The sequence below is a fragment of the Pelmatolapia mariae genome, linkage group LG3_W, assembly GCF_036321145.2.
Source record: "Pelmatolapia mariae isolate MD_Pm_ZW linkage group LG3_W, Pm_UMD_F_2, whole genome shotgun sequence".
NCBI lineage: Eukaryota > Metazoa > Chordata > Actinopteri > Cichliformes > Cichlidae > Pelmatolapia > Pelmatolapia mariae.
In genome coordinates this window covers 894,340-912,625 of record NC_086229.1, presented here as the reverse complement: position 1 = coordinate 912,625, position 18,286 = coordinate 894,340, and the positions used below count along the sequence as shown (strand labels likewise).

At 41.7% G+C, this 18,286-nt stretch overlaps 1 protein-coding gene and 1 pseudogene across 1 annotated transcript; both read left to right on the top strand.

Moving 5' to 3' along the window:
* On the top strand, window positions 1-1,415 carry LOC134615582 (uncharacterized; annotated as a pseudogene).
* An 8,542-nt stretch (window positions 1,416-9,957) lies between these two features.
* LOC134624143 (E3 ubiquitin-protein ligase TRIM21-like) lies at window positions 9,958-17,937 on the top strand. Its single transcript, XM_063469122.1, has 2 exons — window positions 9,958-10,055; window positions 16,004-17,937. Exon 2 carries the CDS (start codon window positions 16,013-16,015, stop codon window positions 17,669-17,671), a length of 1,659 nt encoding a protein of 552 aa, XP_063325192.1. The 5' UTR covers window positions 9,958-10,055; window positions 16,004-16,012; the 3' UTR covers window positions 17,672-17,937.
* Window positions 17,938-18,286: the final 349 nt, after the last annotated feature.

Sequence of the window (18,286 nt, the reverse complement as noted above, 5' to 3'; positions counted from 1 at the left end):
ATGACTGTTGGTGAAAAAAATCCAAATAAGCCAAATAAAACCATCTTACTTGTGGGTGAAACAGGAACAGGAAAATCTACTCTGATTAACGCTATGGTTAACTACGTCATGGGAGTGAAGTGGAAGGATGAAGTCTGGTTTCAGATTGTAGAGGAGGAGAAGAAAAGTCAGACAGAAAGTCAGACATCAGATGTGATGAAATCTTTGGCTGTGAAACCGAGTACTCTCTGACAATCATTGATACTCCTGGATATAAAGACACTAAAGGGCGTGAACTTGATGACATCACCAATGACAGATTATTAGACTTATTTAGTTCTAATGATGGAGTTCATGAAATTAGTGCGGTGTGTCTGGTGATGAAGGCGAGTGTGAATCGAGTGGGTGACGATGTGAGATACACCTTTGATCGATTGATGTCTCTGTTTGGAAAAAACCTGGAAAAAAACATTGTAGTTCTCATCACACACTCAGCTGGAAGAAAACCTAAAAATGTTTTTGAAGCTCTTGAAGCTGTAAAAATTAAATGTGCCAGAAATGAGACGAATGAGCCAGTTTACTTCTTGTTTGATAACTGTCAGCATGAAGAGCGAACAAAGGAAGAAGAAGAAGAACTGGAACATGCTGCAAAAATATCAGAGGGTGGAATGACAGGGTTCACACACTTTCTGGAAATAACTGCAGATAATAAAATGATGGACAGTGTGGATGTTATGAAAGAACGAATCAGACTGAAAGCCTGCCTCCAAAACCTGCTTGAAAGAATCGACCACATTGAAGGAAAACAGAAAGAAATTAAAAAGTTACAAGAAGCTCTGGACAAATATAAGGAAGACATGGAGAAAAATGAGAAATTCACTGTAGAAATTAATGAGGAATACATGGCAACAGAAGATATTGCGAGAAAGGGATTGGTTTATGATGGAGCATTATGCTGCACAGAGTGTAAGGAGAACTGTCATTTTAGATGTACACTGGCCCCAATACCCCAACAGTGTGGGGTCATAAAAAAAAGTTTCTGCACTGTTTGTACCAATAAGTGTCATGTATCAAAACACGTGAAAGTAAAGTGGAGATATGTGAAAAAGAATAGAACAGTTACAAAAACAATAGAACAAAAGAAACTGCAGTACGAGATGAATAAAACAGAATGTTAGAACAAATTGAGCCTTAAGGAACATGTTGAAAAGGAAATGAAGGATCTGGCAACAGAGAAGTCACAATGGCTGGAAGAGTCCTACCACCATGTTGTGAAACTGGAGCAGATCGCTCTGAAAGCTGATTCCGCATCCACTATTCACCTCTTGGACAAGCTGATTGGGAAGGTGAAGAAGAACGGGGACACCAAGACGACCCAGAAACTGGAGGAGATGAGAAGCAGAGTGGATGAAGAAACCAGAGCCGGGCTACAGTAGAGGGCTGGAAAAGTAAACTAAAGTACATCACTCTGACCTGTCAGCTGTTGACCGTTAAACATTGAATACTTATTTTATTACTATACTCAGGTTTGATGTTCATTTATTACTATTTGTCTTAAAAAAAAATAAGTATTTGAATCAGTGAGTACAGAAGATGTTGAGACACTGAACTCAGACACAGTGTAGAAATATTCAATCCAACTTTGACTCTTCAGTGTTTGTGAAGAGTCCAGTTCTGAAATCTGATCTTCTTTCATCTGATTGATACCTTGAATTCTTCATGTGTGCTCATGCTCTGAATAACTGCTTGAAATATTTCTGGTGACTGAGGCCGAGTGGAAATATTTGGATCCTGTCATGGTCGACTTGATTTGTTGAAATTCTCTATATTTTGTTCTTCCACATGAAATCATCTCCTGCTTGATGCACTTTTCTGTCAATCCTCAATAAAATCTCTGCTTCATTCATTCAGTCTGTTTCACTGGATCATTAACTGATTTTTTTCTGTTTCTCTTTGTTCTTCAAGGACTTTCAATTTATTGTGAGCAGTAGCTCACGAACACACACAGAAAACACACAAAAATATGGATTGAAATATGGAGGTTTACAAATTTGTACAATAATTTGTGGGCATCTTCTGATGAGTCAGACATGTGTACCCTAATCTACACACAGTTAAAACTATTTCACAAATTTACTTTCAAAAAGCTTTCTGTTTTAAAAGCCTAAAAATAGTTGACACATTTTCCATTCACTTACAGATTGTTAAGTATGCTGAATGAAACATATGATGCGCACAGATTACACGTGTGCATGTAGGGTTTTGAGACCAGAACAAGTTTTTGTCGATTTCTTTAATTTTCAAATCAAATAAACATTTTAACCCAACATATTAAGCATACATATATACCATTTACCATAATGGTTGTGAATTTACTGTCAATGGTGTGTGTGTATGTGTTTGTCATGTTTAGTGCTGTGGACCCAAACGTAGGACTCACGGACACAGAGGGTGAACTCAAAGAGGCAGCTTGTATTGCGCTGAAGCAGAAAACAAAACTCAAAACAAAATGAAACCATGAAAACTAAATCTAAACTGGAAGGCAAGGAACTAAAGGACTAGTGTTGAAATTGTATTGTGATTGTCATTTATGCTTAGGAATATTTAACCATATATGCTTAGAGGTGTATAATCGATTGTGTAGTGATAGGATGTGTGATCTTCAGTAGGCTGTAAAAGGCTTTGTGTGCATTCCAGAGCATTCTGGTATTCACCCCCACATTCCAGGAGCATGGGAGAGGTCGTATCTTGTCTTATTGTTTTATGGTATAGGAGGACACCTACTCTGTATCTGGTTAAGCATAAGTGCCTTTTGTTTAGATGGACGGCTTTGGTGAGTCTTCATGGGGTCACATCTTGACCCCCCCCCCCACACACACACACACAGACAAGGTATTCTTTGTTCACATGTATACGTATGTAAGATGTTATATGTTAATGAACCTATGCATATTCATGTAACCACAATAAAAGGAGTGCTATAGGGCTTTGGAGTTGACGTCACGCCGCGGAGCGCGGCGCCATTTTCGGGGTCTACGAATCAAAAGAGACACAGTGTTGGAACGACAACGACAAGAATCATGCTTAAAAGCAGCTCCAAAGAAAACGGACGGTATAGAGACCGATTGCGTCCAGAGGCGAAGCAGCGGTACTTGCAGAAAATTGCGTGCATTGGAAATGTGGACCCGTATGAAACACGGCCGTGGAGTAGAAACCCTGAAGAGCAACCGCTATAGCCTGACATATTTTCGTACTTTATCTGTGGAGTCAGCGCGTACAAGTTGTCATTCAAACAAAGGTAAGTCAGCTCAAGTACTGCGAGTGAAATGCGTTTGATTTCCCTGCAAACATTCAGATTAGTGCAGCATAAATTCATTCACGAGGGGGAAATTACAGTGAGAACATGTGGAGGCTGTTAGAGGGATAACATAGTGAGTTCAGTGCACTGATGTGACATTGTCCTGAAGGACTTAGTTATTCTTTATGGTTAAAGAAATTGCACTGATTTATTCATATTTATTATAAATAATTCTAATTATAGATCTTGCTTCAATATTTGTATCTTGTGTCACTAAAAATACATTTTATTTTAATTTTATACATTGATTGATGACCTGCAGAATCTCCTTATCATATTAAGTGATTCATAATTGTCACTTTATGCTTTCTCCATCTCTAAAGCGATTACATCCTTGCATTACATACTTTAGGTTCATTTTCTGCAGGCAGGTTTCTGACAGAGGACAGGCAGATTTAGAATATAACATGCAGCGTTCTATAGATGGACACATAAAGAAATGAAAAATTACATGTATGTGCTAACTTTCTAAACACTTTGTTACATTTATGATAAAGTAGATAAAACACATTTATGTCGGCCTTGGCTCATAGTTCTTGTCTTTAATTGAACTTTGTGTGTGTTTCAGGTCCTGCACTCTCAAAGACTGAATGAACAGCATTGCAGCCATGGGTCACTGTGAGCATCACAGGGAAGGTTGAAGCCGCCCACTGCACCTGTATGGCCGGAGTCGTGGAGACCTGCACCCACGTCGCTGCTCTTCTGTTTAATCTAGAAGCAACAGTGTTGATCCGTGGCACAAGGACTGTTACAGATGAACCTCCATACTGGGTTTTGCTGGGTAATGTGACCAACATACAGCCAGAGGTTGGCCATAAGATAGACTTCTCCTCTTCAGCTGCCCAAAAAAAAGGCTCTTGATCAAAACATAAACAGACCATCCGTAGTGAAAGGTAAAAGGAGCCGTCCTCAAAAAAGAAAAATCCCACCTGCTACTGTGGAGGAGTTGTCACTGCTATAATGCCATAATGTTTTGTCTAGGGGTCTAGATTTATGCCTGTAGTGCACTGCCATGTAAATAATTTGCATTTACTGAATATGTACTGACTGAGTACCACTGTTCAAAAATTGAATAAAGAAACAAACTAAGTTTTGCCTCTTTTTTATTATTAAAACCACTTTATAGAACATCACATCAGTTACAATGTAGAATCCATGTCATTTATAGTTTATAAAAGACAAAATGTTTACATAAAATCATGACAGTGTTTACATGATATCACCCACTACTAACATTATTTACTGTATCTTTTGGAAAAAAAAAAAAAAAACCCCACTATTTATACAGCAAAAGACTTAAGAATATTTAACAGGAGCAAGTTTCATTTTCCCTGGTTTTACTACAACACTGTTCAACAAACGCAGCAAACCTTCACCATCTTATCCTGAAGGGTCACCTCTTCACCCTCACATGGAAGAAGTAATCTGATTGGCATGGTGGTATGTTTGAAGCAGGTCCGTTATGTAGCGCTGGAACCCAGTCACGATGTTTCATCCATTTCATAGGCTGGTTTGCTGCAATAATGCCAAATAATTAGCAACTCCATAAATAGAAGGTAGTTCTGCAAAATCACTCAGTAGGATGTTTGTACTAATTTGCTATGACCTCAAAGCGCATCGAAAATAAAACTAATAGGCTATAAAGAGTGATATGAACATATTTAGAACTTACCGGAATGAAAATGTCTGGAGCACCAACAGATATTTGGAGATGGAAGAGAACTGGATATCAGCTCGTCTCACAGCTGCTATCCAGGCTAGACGCCTTCGTTTGGTAACATCGATACACGAGCTGCCTCATGTTGCTTCCAGGTTGGGAAAGAATGAAAAGATAAACCCTTTTCAAGCTTATTCTCTTGCCGGTCGTGCGATCGAACATTGCAGCCGACCGCACAGCAAATACGAACCATGGCTGTTGTGTGTGCCTTCGCTCCCTTTTCACTTGCTAGACCCCGAAAATGGCGGATCGGGCCAAAATCCTTTCCACGCCCACCCCTGTGACATCACGCTCCAAAGCCCTATGGGGAACCTGGCTGAGAGTCTGACGGAGGTCAAGTGGGTGGAACGACACTTGGCTCCAGACAGGCCTCCCTCATGCATGAGTAACACAAAGAACTTTGCCTACTTCGTGTCTTGCTTGCTGTGTAATTACATTGCCTTCAACGTTCCAGCGAATAGGTTCAAGCTACAAACCTATCAACTAGACAAAGAGGAGTCAGACATTACCAGTGACATTAAAAAACCACAAAGAAACTCACAGCACAAGGTACAGCCCAACAATGGACAGAGGAAAACAGAGGGCTTAAATACACAAGGGAGTAACAGGGAATGAGACATGAACAGGAGAGCACAGCTGAGCATAATCAGATATAACAAGACTGGGAAGTAAAACTGAAAAAAACAAACAAATATAACCCAGCTGGAGAAACGGGTTAAAATAAGCTTTGTAAGTGATTTGTTTTGTTTCAGAATCATTCTTTATATATTTGATTTTACTAGAATAGAATAGAAGAATTTAATGATCCTTTAATTGTACCACAAGGAGAAATTGTTGTCACAAGAAGTGAGAATGTGAAACAATGTGTTTTAGTTTCGCACTTCCTGCTCTGAGTAGAAGGAACTTTTATTTTGAAGAACCACCAGAAGTTGTGCATTAAAATTGGGTGTCATTACCAGAAACTCAAAAACTGTGTCCCAATTCTGGGGGGTCCCAAATTCATAGGCTGAGGATCCAGCCTTTGTGGTCTACCAGGTCCTCAGGAGGCCGGTAGCCTTCAGATCAGTGGTGGAGCTAGGGGGTGGCTTACTGGGCTTAAGCCCGGGTTGTGTTTTCAGAAGCCCGGGGTCTTTTGGGGTGTAATTTTTTCATAGTTAGATGCCTGGCTGACAAGGGAGCGGCCGAAGAGTGAACTGTCAAAAGTAAGTACTGAATATGATGTCACTTATTTATGTGCGAATGTTTAAGAACATTAAAACATTACTGTTGGCCACATGTCGGCAAAGTTATGTGACATTAGTGATGTTTGTACTTTCAGCGTTTACTTGGTTTTAAAGCCTCTACTTCTAAATATATATATAGTCGACCTTAATCTTACAGAGAATGTGATGATTTTATGGATAATTAAAGTCAGTCATATATCCACAAACACAACAGGCTGAAAGTCAGTGATGCTGCTCGGTTTGCAGTCCTGAATATCACGGCACAAGCAGGATTCACTGCACTGTTAATGTTAGCTATGTTATATTGCTGCCTCTGTTCGGTGGTGTCGAGCCAAACGAACTTTAACGTGTGTTTGAACGAGCTGACGGTTCACTCGTGAAGCTGAAAGAAAGATGCTCTAATCACAGGAGTCACACATGTGTCCACTGGACCATCTGGGAACTCTTCTTGTTTAGCACTCGTAATAACACAAACACTAAATCCTCCTTCTCTTGTGCTGTTTTGTAGCAGTGTATACACCTGAGACTGTCACCTGTCTGTCTGTCCTGCACTCTCTCTCTCTGTTTCTTTCTCTCTGATTGTGGAATAAAAGTATGAACATGTATTTATAAGTTACACTTGTGTTTGAATCCTGCAGCTTATCGCACATTTGATTTCCATGTGTGACAACTGCAAGTGTCCAGAGTGAGGGACCCACTGCTGCACATCATCTGTGAGGCTTTGCACCCCTGATGATCCACCAGGACAAACTCAGCAGTGTGTGAGGAAGAGGAGGAGGAAGAGCCAGCAGCAGCTGACAGATGGAGAGAATAGACAGACTGTTCCCTGTTTGTGAAGGACTGCTAGGAAAGTTTAACATAACTAATTGTCTGTCCTGAATCAGTCTTATTAGGTAATGTTCAAATAATATTATCATTCCAGTGTTTTCAGTGTGGGAGAAAGTACTCAGGGCCTTCAAGTTACACACTATGAAAGGCAGCAACAAGTTTAATATTCAGAAACCTAAAGTATGTATCAGCAGCAGAATGGAGCTAAAAATAAATGTTTGTTTCAGTTCTATGAAGCTTTGAGTATTTTGGATTAGTAGCACTGCTGTGTTTGTTGCATCATATTGCTGTAATTGTTTATATGCTTTATATATTCTGAGGTAAGTTGATCTATAGTGTTACATCATATTCTATAAGGATGTTATGTGTTTGTATACTTTCTGCCCAGTTTGACCCATTTAGCAGAAGTCAGCCTGTTTAAGGCTCTGATATCTATTCTGTATGACTTAAAGCAGTTATGACATGGTCTGATTTTCTCACCCAATAAAGGAATATTTCATATATCAGTCTGATCTTCATTCTATCAGAAACAGTTATCACAGCTCGTACATTTTCCTTGTTACACATATATGTAAGCATTGAGCCAAATTTAGTAATGCCAACATATTAAAAGAACAATATTTGTCTCTTATGTATAATACATCTATATATACACAGTCAAAGATACTTGTCTTTGAGTGAAGATTTAAGGTGATAGGAAATATAAATAACTGCAACTTTAATCTTTGACCCAGAGTTCAAGCTCACTGCTGTAATATATATATATATATATATATATATATATATGTATATATATATATATACTGGCTACGGATACCGACTACGGAATGGAGCAGTTGTCAGCCACCTCCTGTTCATGGATGACATCAAGCTGTATGCCAAGAGTGAACGAGACATCGATTCACTGATACACACTACCAGGCTATACAGCAATGACATTGGAATGTCGTTCGGACTGGAGAAGTGTAGTCGGATGATAACAAAGAGAGGGAAGGTAGTCAGAACTGAGGGGATTGAACTACCAGAAGGCAACATTGCAGACATAGAGGACAGTTACAAGTACCTGGGGATCCCGCAGGTGAATGGGAACCATGAAGAGGCCGCTAGGAAAGCTGCAACCACCAAGTACCTCCAGAGGGTCAGGCAAGTCCTGAGGAGTCAGCTGAACGGTAAGAACAAGATCCGGGCCATCAACACCTACGCCCTGCCCGTGATCAGGTACCCTGCTGGGGTAATAGGCTGGCCAAAGGAGGAGATAGAAGCCACTGACATAAAGACAAGAAAGCTCCTTACCATACATGGAGGGTTTCACCCCAAGTCCAGCTAAGCGGAATGAAGGGGGCCGGGGACTGGTGAGTGTCAGCACCACAGTCCAGGATGAGACAAGAAACATCCACGAATACATCATGAAGATGGCCTCAACTGACAGCGTGCTCAGTGAATACCTCAGGCAGCAGAAACCCAAGAAAGAGGAGGGAGACGAGGAACCATCATGGAAGGACAGGCCCCTGCACGGTATGTACCACCGGCAGATAGAGGAGGTGGCTGATATCCAGAAATCCTACCAGTGGCTGGACAAAGCTGGACTGAAAGACAGCACAGAGGCACTAATCATGGCAGCACGGGAACAAGCACTGAGCACAAGATCCATAGAGGCTGGGGTCTATCACACCAGGCAAGACCCCAGGTGCAGGCTGTGTAAAGATGCCCCAGAGACAATCCAGCACATAACAGCAGGGTGCAAGATGCTAGCAGGCAAGGCATACATGGAACGGCATAACCAAGTGGCCGGCATAGTGTACAGGAGTATAACCTGGAAGTCCCGAGGTCAAAATGGGAGATGCCCCCAAGGGTGATGGAGAATGACCGAGCTAAGATCCTGTGGGACTTCCAGATACAAACGGACAAAATGGTGGTGGCTAACCAACCGGACATAGTGGTGGCAGACAGACGGAAGAAGACGGCCGTAGTGATCGATGTAGCGGTTTTGAATGACAGCAATATCAGGAAGAAGGAACACGAGAAGCTGGAGAAATACCAAGGGCTCAGAGAAGAGCTCGAGAGGATGTGGAGGGTGAAGGTAACGGTGGTCCCCGTGGTAATCGGAGCACTAGGTGCGGTGAGTCCCAAGCTAGGCGAGTGGCTCCAGCAGATCCCGGGAATAACATCGGCGATCTCTGTCCAGAAGAGCGCAGTCCTGGGAACAGCTAAGATACTGCGCAGGACCCTCAAGCTCCCAGGCCTCTGGTAGAGGACCCAAGCTTGAAGGATAAACCGCCCGCAGGGGCGTGCTGGGTGTTTATATATATATATATATTACCATAATAATCTGACAATACATATAATATTGGCCATATTATATTTACATTACCACAGTGAGATGATTTTAGCCTCATGAACAACGTTAGCTGATTGTTATTTACTAACTAATCTTGAAATGACTGTTCAGTACAGAAATGAAGCCAAAAATCATGTTTTACAGTCCTGTGGTCTCAGCCTCAGATACTCAACTAATCAAAGTGATGTCATGACAAAAATGAATGACCAACAAAACATTTTTTCTCCTTCATTTCTGTCAAACAATGCTGTATGACATGTTTCTCGCGGTTAGTCTCATGGTTGCTAGGCAACCTGAACAGCGCGACGAAGGCTAGACCGTCTCATTTCACAAGCCTCTCACTTCCGCACTTCTCGTACTTATAGTACGCACCGTCCGTAGTACGCGTAGTGCGCGTATTTCAAGCGTGCAGACCCTGAATTGGGACACAGTCACTGAGTACAGACCGGCTGATAAAGGGAGAGGCAGGAAGAGGCGGAGCAGAGACGAGAAGTTCAACGTCATTTTGCAGAAGTGAAAGTGTGAGAGAGCAGCAGCAGAGCTGCAGTCGAGTCCTGTTTGTCTCTAAAAGAAGATTCACTGGAGTCCATCAGGTTTCTCTCAGCAACAGTGGTGAGTGCAGCTGATCACACTTCCTGTTTCTACATAAATCTTCACTCTGTTCACTTCATGCTGACTCATCACAGTCACACTGGATCCATAGAAATCTGCTCATGTAACCACAGATCCACTGTAGGAACATCGAGCTGCTGCTTCAGTCTCACTCTGGCTCTGCTCAGGACTGTGGACTCAGGCTGTGCTCTGGACTTCAGACTGACTCCACACTTCCTGGTTATTCATCACTTCCTGTTCTGATGACTGTTTTTTCATCAGTTCCTGTTCCTATTAGATTGATTCTGGATCTGATTGATCATAAGGATTACAGATGTGAAAACACCTACATACATACATATATATATATATATATATATATATGTATATATATATATATGTACATAGCAACAGTGTGCTATGCTGGCGTTTGGCCTGACAGAAATGATTAGAAGAAGAAGAAGTGACACCATGCTACTATCTAGCTAACACTAGCTAACACACGCAAGCATGGACGAGGGTAGACTTTTGGGTGGAAAGTTTCTCTTTAAGAAGTTGCCTGATGGCTTGTTGGACAAAACGAGAGTAAGATGCACAATTTGCAAAGCTGAAATCAAGTACCACAGAAGCAGTTCATCACTGGCGTATCACCTGAGAGCAAAACACCCAACTGAATCCACCTCTACTGGACCTCGCCAGTCTACGCTTCAGGAGTATGGTGCTCGTAGACGAATAACAAAAAATGTGAGAGAAAAATTAACCAATTCTTTGGTTGTTTGGATAGCTAAAAACTGCTGACCAGTTAGCATGGTAGAAGATGATGGACTGAGAGAAGTCATTCGCGCTGCATCAGGAGATGAGTGTTACAATCTGCCCTCGAGAGGAACCATTGTGTCGAGACTGCACACTTTGGGGACCAGAGGGCTCAGCAGCTTGTGCAAGTAAGGAACGTCGCTCTCACCGGAGACCACTGGACTTCGGTGAACAACGATAATTACTTGGGGGTCATGGCGCATTTTATTGATAACGACTGGACTATGCAATCGTTTGCACTAACAGTGAGTAAAACTGAAGAGAGACACTATGCTGAGGCGTGTGCTGACCATTTTCTGAATGTTGCAAACGAATGGGAAATCAAGGACAAGGTAACCACGCTTGGCACCGACAGTGCTCGTAACATGGTTGCAGCCGCCAGACTACTTCCATTTGAACACATGCCCTGCATGGCCCACATTCTGCAGAGTGTGATCACAGTTTCTCTTAATGACAACGCATTTGAAAGGGCTCTGGCCAAATGTCGCAAGATTGTTGGACATTTTAAGCATAGTCCAGCAAACGCTCAGGAATTAAAGGCACAGCAAGCTGCACATGGACATCAAACAGAACCGCTTGTTCAGGACGTTCCAACAAGATGGAACTCCACCCTAGAGATGATCAAGCGGATCCAGAGAAACAAATCTGTGCTCACCACCATCCTGACTCAACAAAACAGCAAGGTGACCATGCTGACTGACCAGGGGCTTGACAGACTGCAGAAGCTGGAGGAACTACTTGAACCTTGCAGGTAAATCATTCTGTTTCTCATGATTGTGTGTCTATCTTTGTGTTCTAGCTTTGTTTTCAAGTATGTTCTCCACCTCCACCTCTCTGTGTATTTTCATATGTGGTATTTATGTTTGTCTCTGTGTGATTAATAGAAAAATACAGACTTGATCTTTCTATTACAGATATGTTACCGAACTGCTGGGGGGAGAGCGCTATGTCTCCTGTTCCATGGTGTTGCCAGCCTTGCGTCATTTGTTCTGGGTCATGGAGCCCTTGGATGATGACCCAGTCTACGCTGTGAAGTTTAAGATGGTTTTTACCACAGACCTAGCTCAGCGGAGGGCCAGCAGCAATCTCACATGGCTGAAGATCGCTACTGCCCTTGATCCCAGGTTTAAAGACCTTAAATGCCTTTCCAAAGATGAAAGAAGAGAGGTGTGGGCATCAGTACATGACCTTCTGATGGCAGAGACGGATGCACACCAACCATCTGCTCAGACAACAGAGGAACCCTCACCAAAGAAGAGCAAGATGTCCATCTCCTTGCTGGGTTCTCCTGATTCAGATACAGAGGAAGAGGAAGATGCTATAGACTGCTGTCTGAATCTGTACAAAGCAGAGCCCAAAATTGACACAGGAGAGTGTCCACTACAGTGGTGGTTAAAGAGAGAAGGAGCACATGCCAGGCTGGCACCTATTGCACGCAAGTACCTGTCAACCCCTGCAACCACAGTGCCCTGTGAGAGATTATTCTCACTCTCAGGTCACATCATTCAAAAGAAGCGTGCTTCTTTGTCATCAGACAATGTAAACAGAATAGTCTGCCTCAGTAACTGGCTGAGTGCACAGAAGGACTGAGCCAGATTGCTCCTTTGAAGTGAAAAATGTTCAACATTCCAGATTTTCAGCTGTGTCTTTTTGTGTTTTAAATACTGAGTTTTGTGCACCCTTTATTGTTATGATATTCACTTTAACCTGTAGGCCTGGGTTCGGTCACTGTTGATGGCCTTAAAGGTGTTTTGTAAGTTTTCACTGTGTTAAAGATTGATGAAAACTATTAAAATTCTCTTTGAATTTCAGCATACATTCTTTGTGTTTATTCTGCATTTACTTCATTGTGTTGCATAAATGTCTGTTACAATCTTAAAATATAAAGTTGAAAAAATGTAATTGGAGCCAGGCTATTAATCAAATAATTGCGATTAATCGCAATTAATAACAGAAAATTGTGAGATTGGTTAGTTAATTTTTTTTAATCTATTGACAGCACTAATATATATATATATATATATATATATATATATACATATATATACACATATATATATATATATATATATACACATATATATATATATATATATATATATATATATATATATATATATATATATTTATATATACACATATATACATATATATATATATATATATATATGTGTATATATATATATATATATATATATATGTATATATGTGTATGTATAAATATATATATATATATATACACATATATATATATATATATATATATATATATATTTATATATACACATATATACATATATATATATATATATATATATATATATATATACATATATATATTTATACATACACATATATACATATATATATATATATATATATATACACATATACATATATATATATATATATATATATATATATGTATATATATATGTATATAAAGCCTTTGATACTGTAAACCAGCAGATTTTGGTCAGTACTTCAAAAAGTCATTCAGACATTTACAAAGAGAGATTATCTGACTTAGTGTATCCTGTAAGAGTCACAGATGTTCCTGAATCATTCAGAAAACAGTCGATGCTGCACTTTATAACTTTGTGTGGAAAAATAAATCTCATTATTTAAACAGGTCAAAGGAGTTTGCAAAGAAAAAAGCGTCTGGACTTCTTTAAGTTGCTTGAAGACGTTTCACCTCTCATCCGAGAAGCTTCTTCAGTTCTAAGGTCAAATGGCCGAGAGTCCCAGATTTAAACCCAGTGGGAGTATCCCCCCAAGGAGGGACAAAGGACCCCCTGGTGATCCTCTAATCACATGCGCCAAGGTGTGAAAGCGGGTGTGGGACCTAATCAGCCAGGGTTTCGGGTGAGCCCATTGTGAAACCTGGTCCCACCTTGTCATGTGAATTCCTGAGGTCAGATGGCCCAGGATGTGAGTGGGCGTTAAGGCGTCTGGGGAGGGAACTCAAAACTGGATTATAGATGGCAGACAGTTGGTGTCGTAAACCACCCATCACTCCCATCACCCTCTGGAACACAAACTTGGAGTAATTAGGACCCTACACCACCGGGCAGAACATGTTCCCTCTAAGCCTGAGGGAAAAAAGAAGGAACACACACATGTAAAGGAAGCACTGAAAACATGTGGTTATCCTAACTGGGCATTCATAAAGTCAGCAAAGAGCCACAGAAAAGAAGATCAGACACCAGCGAGGGAGGATAAGAAAGACAGACGCAACAACGCTGTCATCCCCTATGTAGCCGGTGTATCAGAGAAACTCAGGAGAGTTTTCTCCAAGCACGACATCCCAGTGTACTTCAGACCCAGCAACACACTCAGACAGAAACTGGTTCACCCGAAAGACAAAACTCCTAAACACAGACTTAACAACGTGGTGTATGCTGTACAGTGCAGTGAGGAATGCCCAGACCTCTACAACGGAGAGACCAAACAGCCACTTCACAAGCGCATGGCACAACATAGAAGAGCCACCTCCACAGGACAAGACTCAGCAGTCCACCTGCATCTTAAGGATAAAGGTCACTCTTTCGAGGATGCCAATGTTCACATATTGGACAGAGAGGACAGATGGTTTGAAAGAGGAGTGAAAGAGGCCATCTATGTCCACTGTGAGCGACCATCTTTGAACAGAGGCGGTGGTTTACGACACCAACTGTCTGCATCTATAATCCAGTTTTGAGATCCTTCCCAGACGCCTTAACGCCCACTCACATCCTGGGCCATCTGACCTCAGGAATTCACATGACAAGGTGGGACCAGGTTTCACAATGGGCTCACCCGAAACCCTGGCTGATTAGGTACCACACCCGCTTTCACACCTTGGCGCATGTGATTAGAGGATCACCAGGGGGTCCTTTGTCCCTCCTTGGGGGGATACTCCCACTGGGTTTAAATCTGGGACTCTCGGCCATTTGACCTTAGAACTGAAGAAGCTTCTCGGATGAGAGGTGAAACGTCTTCAAGCAACTTAAAGAAGTCCAGACGCTTTTCTTTGCAAACTCCTTTGACTACGATGACCTGGATGACTGAGAACCTTCACAGACATTATTTAAACAGATGTGTTTAAATCATCCTGATAATCGAGGCTTTAAATATGTCAGAGTTCACACATCAGCTGTGATATTCAAGCTGAACTGGATCAAACATGTCATCAGACACAAACATAGATGATGGTGTTTAATCCCAAAGCTTATTTAAACAAACTGGAGGACAGAATTCCTCCTTAAATGTGATTTTGATCAACAAAATTCACTGATCTCATTTTCACACACAGGCTTCATCATGGTGGCTTCTTCTCTACTAACATAAATCTTTGATTTGGACAAACAAATATATGAAATACAAAAATAAATCAATGTTTTCTGAGGATCCAGAATAATTGAATGATGTATCCCAGCGAGTGACTGGAAAAGTTCATCTTCTTCCATATCCTGAGTCTGTGAGGAGCTGTGATGTTCCAGTATCTGTGAGAGAAAACAGGACAGTTTTTAATGACGCACAAATGGACCAAATATACAGACACCACTGAATAAACATGTTCTCATAAATGCCATTAATATACTGGATCAAACAGTTAATAACACATTTCTGAGGTTTATGATTCATTGTCCTCCTCACTGTCACTTCTATTGGAACAGTCACTGTTTAATATTAATGGCTCGTTGATCTGGACTTACAATAAGAAGTATTTAGTCACCAACAAGGTCGAAGTTTACTTCACAGTAATTGATGGAATATATCCAACAAACTGATTTATTCAAGTATACAAATGATCTGGATGAATCTTGGACCTTCTGTAAAACAGTCAGAGAAACAATTTCACATCTTTTTAACGACTGTATTTATCTTCATCCCCAAACATTATTCTGTTCATCTGGACGCTGCACTGTACAGCAGACACGACGATGTTAAGTTTGTGTTTGGGATGAACCAGTTTGTGTCTGAGTGTGTTGCTGGGTCTCCACCAGTTACTCTGAGAACTGAAGAAGCTTCTCTGATGAAACGTCTTCAAGAAACTTGAAGTCCAGACGCTTTTCTTTCCAAGCTCCTCAGACTACTGACGCTTGTTTCTCTCTTTTTAAAAATGAAATTTTAAGTGAATTTTGAATCAAATGTTTCTTTTCTTTCTCCCTCAGAGTGCAGACATGTCTGCTGCCAGCAATCTGCGATCTGAAGATCAGTTTCTGTGCTCCATCTGTCTGGATGTGTTCACTGATCCAGTCTCTACATCATGTGGACACAACTTCTGCAAAACCTGCATCAGTCAGCACTGGGACACTGATGGCAGACAGAAGTGTCCTATGTGTAACAGAGTGTTCAAGAGACGACCTGAACTAGACATCAACACTTTGTTCTCTGAGATGGTTGCTCAGTTCAGACGTGAAGCTCAGCAGAAAGCCAGCAGCAGCAGCTCAGAGCAACAAGCTGCCAAACCAGGAGAAGTTCCCTGTGACGTCTGCACTGGAACCAGACTGAAGGCCCTGAAGTCCTGCCTGGTGTGTCAGACCTCCTACTGTCAGACTCACCTGGAGCCTCATCTGACAGTGAAACGTCTGAAAAGACATCAGCTGATTGATGCTGTGGAGAACCTGGAAGACAGGATGTGTATGAAGCACAATAAACCTCTAGAGCTGTTCTGTAAGACCGACCAGACATGTGTCTGCGTGCTCTGCTCTGTTTTAGACCACAAGAACCACGAGTTTGTTCCTCTGAGAGAAGAATATGAAGGAAAGAAGGCAGAGCTGGAGAAGACAGAGGCTGAGATTCAGCAGATGATCCTGAAGAGACGACTGAAGATTCAGGAGATCACAGAGTCGGTGAAGATGAGTAAAGATGCTGCAGACAGACAGAAAGCAGAAGGTGTTCAGGTCTTCACTGCTCTGATGGAGTCTGTTGAGAGACGCCTGAAGGAGCTCATGAAGGAGATCGAAGACAAACAGGAAACTACAGAGAAACAGGCTGAAGGTCTCATCAAAGATCTGGAACAGGAAATCTCTGAGCTGATGGAGAGAAGCTCTGAGGTGGAGCAGCTCTCACGCTCTGAAGACCACCTCCACCTCCTCCAAAGCTTCTCCTCCCTGAAAGCTGCTCCACCCAGCAAGGACTGGACAGAGGTCAGAGTTCATCTACCATCATATGAGGGGACTGTGGGGAGAGCTGTGGCTCAGCTGGAGGAGACAGTCTGGAAACCCATGAAGAAGAAGCTGTTTGAGGCTGAGCTGCAGAGGGTGCAGCAGCATGAGGTGGATGTGACTCTGGATCCTGATACAGCAAATCCCTGGCTCATCCTGTCTGATGATGGAAAACAAGTGTACTGTGGTGATGTGAGGAAGAAACTTCCAAACAACCCAGAGAGATTTTCTCTGTGTGTTAATGTTTTAGGAGAGCAGAGTTTCTCTTCAGGCAGATTTTACTTTGAGGTTCAGGTTAAAGGAAAGACTGACTGGGATTTAGGAGTGGCCACAGAGTCGATCAACAGGAAGGGAAAAATCACACTGAGTCCTCAGGATGGTTTCTGGACTGTGTGGCTGAGAAATGGAAATGAGTACATAGCTTGTGATTCCCCTCCAGTCCCCCTCTGTCTTCATCCTGGTCCTGAGAAGGTGGGGGTGTTTGTGGATTATGAGGAGGGTCTGGTCTCCTTTTATGATGTAGGTGCTGCAGCTCTGATCTACTCCTTTACTGGCTGCTCCTTCACTCACAGACTCCACCCATACTTCAGTCCATGTTTTAATTATGGTGGTAAAAACTCTGCACCTCTGATCATCTGTCCTGTCAATCAAACTGAGTCGATCAACGACTGATTTTATTTGATGAATGATTGATTTTTCTTGAAGGGACCAAATGAACATATTGAGTGTAAATCCTCTACAGTCTCCATGTTTCTATAGAATCTGATCATCAGGACTCTGATTCACACTTTGATTCTCATGGAGTTTGATTTGAACAGAAGAAAAGTTGAATCAGGAAATGTTCCCACTGATGGAGACTCGAGCTGAAGAGCAAATATCAGAGAATAAATGTCCAAAAGCTTCATTTACAATAAAGTTTGTTCAATGCTTTGAGTGAATCCAGACTCATGTGTGGCTGTTATACGGAGCATCAGAGTCCAGCTGAGTTATGTTGGATACAAACTGCTTATTTTGGCTCTGTGAGGATTTTTGTTCACTGAAAACTGATAAGACGGATAATATTCAAAGAACTCTGTAGAGATTCATGCATCCATGTTCTCCACCTGCCGGCGTGGAGGAGAAAGGTGGAGCACAGACTGCTGCATCCTTCCAGTCACATCATTTTGATGATTATATTTCCATGTTGTGATGATTTGGGTTAAAGAGAAACAGAGTTGAACGGCTGCAGTCACAGCATGAAGAAGATGCTGAAGCTGAGCTGTCAGTGAACATGTTTCACTGTGATTT